The 4,665-nt window shown below is 39.2% G+C and overlaps 1 protein-coding gene across 1 annotated transcript in view; it reads right to left on the reverse strand.

Moving 5' to 3' along the window:
- CEP63 (centrosomal protein 63kDa) overlaps positions 1-4,665 on the reverse strand; it is a 21,161-nt gene that overhangs the window by 15,547 nt on the left and 949 nt on the right. The window contains exons 2-3 of the mRNA XM_009323984.1: positions 3,616-3,796; positions 1,551-1,646 (exon numbers count right to left, since the gene is read on the reverse strand). Coding sequence (XP_009322259.1) covers positions 1,551-1,646; positions 3,616-3,796 — 277 coding nt within the window. The remainder of the gene's footprint in view (positions 1-1,550; positions 1,647-3,615; positions 3,797-4,665) is intronic.

Below are 4,665 nucleotides of genomic sequence, written 5' to 3' on the forward strand. Positions count from 1 at the left end.
TTAGATGACCCTCTGTGCAAATAATCACTTGCAACTTGCACGGAATTTTCCATCTGATGAGCTCCCCCCAACTCAACTATTAAATAAAAAGTTTCCAAATAGCAACATGAATTTCAGAAGTCATCATTCGCATTTTACTGATGGAGAAAGCTAAGCCCATGGATGAACAGAAGGACCATGAGAAGAAAAAACATCTGAATCAAGACCTCATGCACTGGTCACAAAAGGTTCTCCAGAGCCCTGAGTCAGCAAAGTACTTAGGCACGTTCAGTGGGAATGGACAGACGTACAGGCTTAGAGTTAATGTACAAACATCTTTTGCCAAACACATCAAGAGATTACAGGTTTATTCTTTCAACAGTCTCAGTGAGTTAGACACTGTACCTGTAATTTTACTGGTAATGGTGGTAAACCAAGACAGAAAGAATTTCCCCAAACAGTACTAAGAACAGAAGACTGAGGAATATTGGAGCTTAACGTCATCTACGTTAATACTGTGTGGGTAAAATATCAACACATTGCAATTTTGGCCACAACACACACACTGTATTTTAGCCTTAGCAATTTACGCAGATCTGCCAATGCACCTCAGCTTTGCTTTGCAGCTTATCCACAATTCCAGTGGGAACATCTAGTGAATGAAGACTGTTAGTCATACTGAATAGTAAGGTGTTTTAAATGAGGACAGATGCCTTTTGTCCTCAAAGCAGAGACTACCAAATTAATTTAACTTATGGCTTACAGTGAGCATGAACTAGGCCCAACCCTCCAGAGAAAACAGGTCAATACTCTACTACCCGTTCATGCCATTTAACTCACTGCTACTGACAAGCAAGTGGAGACAGGCAAAGAGTTAAGGCATAAACATGGAATGCTGTTATACCACCTGCAGGACATTCCACATGTACCACCTTGTGGTGAATAAGAAGCTTTTTGAGATGAAAGCTCCGAAATTATTTTCAAAAAATATTTTCTAAGTATATTTTGTTTTTATTAAGTGTATTAAGACTAATATGCCTTGAGAGAACAAAATCCTTACTAACAAATTCAGAGTCAATGGAGGCAAAAAGAAAATGAGACTACATACCATTCTCATCTCTTGACCTCATATGATCAAGGCCAGTTACACCACCACCTTTTTAATTTCAGGAAATGCTGAAAGAGCAAACTGCTGCTTCCTGAACCCACGGCAACTTCAGAACAAGCACTATGGTGACTAGGATAGGCAAACACAGGACATTTTTGCCGTATACTTATGCAGATGCCTAACACATGAAAATTGCACCAATACATTTACTACACATTTCTACTCCAACAGTTTTCTGTTTGTCACCAAGTTCCTCTGAATTGCAAAAAAACAGGCCTAATGAAGCATAAAAATATTACTTTGTCTACACTCAATGCTCTTTTTTGTAAGAGCATAAACAATAAAAGAATGGGAAGTTTTAAAACCACGGCATTTAAACAAAAGCAATGACACAAAATATTTCACCTATCAGATCATACATCAACTGGGAACTAAAAACCAATCTTCTCTTTTTGCAACTCACCTCCTCTTGAAATTTCTTCAGCTGTTGTTCATATTCTCTAACCATGTCCTGTTTAGCTTTTTCCATGCCTTCTACCTGGTGACGCAACATGCCAACCTGAATGAAGAGTTAAAAAGCAAATAAATAAAACAACAGAAGTGGACTTTATAGTCAGTAGGTACTGGGATTAGCTTTCATTTTATAAATATACATTATAGTAGGAGTGATAAATGACTATTAAAAAGATCCTAATTCTGCTAATAACTGCACATTTCAATGGAGTCACCCACTATGAATCAGATTAAGTCTATGCCTAAATCTTTGGTAGGCTGGGGCCAGAATTGTTTCTGTTCCGGCCTCTTGTTTTGAGCCAGTTTCTGGCTTTCATGTTTGGGATGAAACCAACAGTTTGGGCTTGTGTCAAAAGGCTATTTTTATCTGGCATTTTCATCAAATTCTTCATAAACATGCATTATGATTTCAACCTATCTACCAAAGAAAAGATGGCCATGTCATTATCTTACTACACTCGGGTGAAGCAGAGATTCCAAATAATACATGGACATGAGGGGGACACAGAAAGAAATGGGGCTTTGAAACTCATGGGAAAGACTTCCCTTACATTGATTCAAATACTCCTGTGACTCATTTTTTAGTTCCCCCCCCGACCCCCACCATCTTTTTCACATCCGCAATCCAACGTGGCCACCTTTCTAACTGTAGGTCCAAAGGACAGCAAGCCAACAAATTAAAATTAAAAGAAATCATCACAGAAAATTCATATGAGTAAACCAAAAGCATGAATGTACTCCAGTAGTGACATTAACCATAGTTTACAGTTCAGTTTTGAAATCAGTGTTTGCTTTTGGTGGTAATTTCAAAAGTGTCTTGAGAAAACACAATTGATAATAACAATGCTAACCTGTAGGATAAAAATGACAGTTCTTGCAAATGAAAATTCTGTGGCATGACTCCAGATTTAATAACCCTGTAACAAAGACATTAATTCCAAAACTTGCCATGTGGCCCAGTAGAAACACCTGACCACATTAACAAGAAACTACAGAGTTCTTAACCCACTGTTGCTACAGCCTGTCACATTTCCCTTTATTTTACTAGATTCCACACCAAATTACTAAAATCTACAGCAATACTTGGGTAATTTTGAGGATGTAAGAATAGCTATAGTATAGTTGTACAGGCACCCAAAAAACCCAACTGCTTGTGCAGTTATCAGCTGGCTTTCGACCCAAGAAGTCAAAGCAACTTCCTTAGAAAGCTGCCAAAACACAGTTTGTAGCAAAGAATCTGCCAAAAGATAAGACACAGCAGGTATAAATATAAGGACAAATTTTAAACACTTTCAGAAGAAGTGAATGTGGCTAGATCTTAAGATACAGCCACCCAGACTCCCGCCGGTTTCCTCTGATCCAAGAAAACATGTATCAACTCATTTGCACAACAGAAAGTTTATGGTCCACACCCTATGCAAAAACTTCACTTACTGATACTTCTCCACCGATACAGAAATTTGGTGCACTTCCTCCAAGCCTTTAATTAAAGCCTACAAAACCTGAGCTGCATAAAATAGCCCTTGGAGAATCTCCCAGCAATATCTTGGTGTAGCTTACACCACTAAATGTTTGTTCTACCAATGACTGCGCATTGCTGGGCTGTCAACTACTGTTGTATCCAGATTCAGCATCTCTGGGTTCTCTCTAAAAACTCTGACAATTCAGTCTGTGGACTTCCACCAACCCTTAGGGAGTTGATCACTTGACTTTGATTGAATTATGAATCAGACATCTTGTTCCAACAGGCTCCTTTGTAAACTCTATTCCTGATTTCCAACTATGAGACAGGCTCCTGTTTTGCTTAGCACAACTATTCGCTAAAGTTAACCCCTTGCTTCAGCTTAGCATTTAAACATTAAAAAAAAAAAATCAAAACTGATGAAACAATACCCAAAACACACGTCCATGAGAAGTCAAACTCTGAAATGCAGGTTCAGTCTTTATATTGTATTTGTAACATGTAAAACACACAGGTCAACACTGATAAGGAAACTATGAACCTGAAGCGGTACCTCCTTATATTTTTCCTGCAGAGCAGCCCTGGCAGAGGAAAGTTCCTGCTCTCGAACACTCAGGCAAGCTTCCAAAGCCTGTGTCTGTCCTTCCCATTCAGATTTCTTGTGAGCCACCATAATGTCGATCTGCTTCATCAGCTCCTGCAGCTCAGCCTCACAGGAAGTCAAGAACCCACTGCTGGAAGGGATACAAAGCAGGCACCACCCAACACAGGTCTAGTGTCCCATACCAACAAAGTCAGCAGAACAAACTGACTTGCACCAAAGGACCAACTCTGCACATGCAGTGCTTTGTACTCTATGCAAATTAGCTTGCAGAGAAATGTATTTAATACTTACGCATTCATCCCATTCTCTAATGAAACATCTCACAAGTGGTATGTTCGTATCACTGGGCAGAGATCTAAATTTGGCAATGACCAACGAAGAATACTTGTGAAATACCAGTGAGAACAAATGACCTACACACTTTAAATGTAGGGGGGTTGTCTTCTATACAGAGAACCGTTACAAGAACTTATAAACACTTATCTTTTGTCTCAGTACTATGCATTATCTAAGTAAACTGGAGCATGTTCTACCCTTATATTATCCTATGCTTTAATTGCTCTCCAGGCAGAGGCATTTTATACCAAGTTTCAGTCACCAGAGAAATCTTACAGCCAAGCTATCGGCTCCTGAAAACAGAAGTTTATCACAAATGCAGACAAACCCCTAAGTAGAGGGGGTTGGATGACAACATGATAATGAAGAATAAAACATTCGCAATCCATTGGGGAGAGCATGCTCCCTAGCGATGCTGCAATTTCTAATTTGGTGCAGTAATTATTGAAGTCAATTCAACTAACTCCTCCAAAACTTCACAAGCTGCTAAGCCAGGGACAATATTAAGTCTTGCAAGATACAGCCCTAGAGGACGGTGAACTCCATGATGATCTTTACCCCTTTAATTTGCCTGTCAAACAGGAAGCACTGAAAAGAAATGGAAATCAATAGGTTAAGGGATTGAAATTTCTCTGTTCCTCCAGAGCATATGCACACTTCACA

The sequence above is a fragment of the Pygoscelis adeliae genome, unplaced genomic scaffold (assembly GCF_000699105.1).
Source record: "Pygoscelis adeliae isolate BGI_AS28 unplaced genomic scaffold, ASM69910v1 Scaffold485, whole genome shotgun sequence".
In the NCBI taxonomy this organism is placed as follows: Eukaryota; Metazoa; Chordata; class Aves; order Sphenisciformes; family Spheniscidae; genus Pygoscelis; species Pygoscelis adeliae.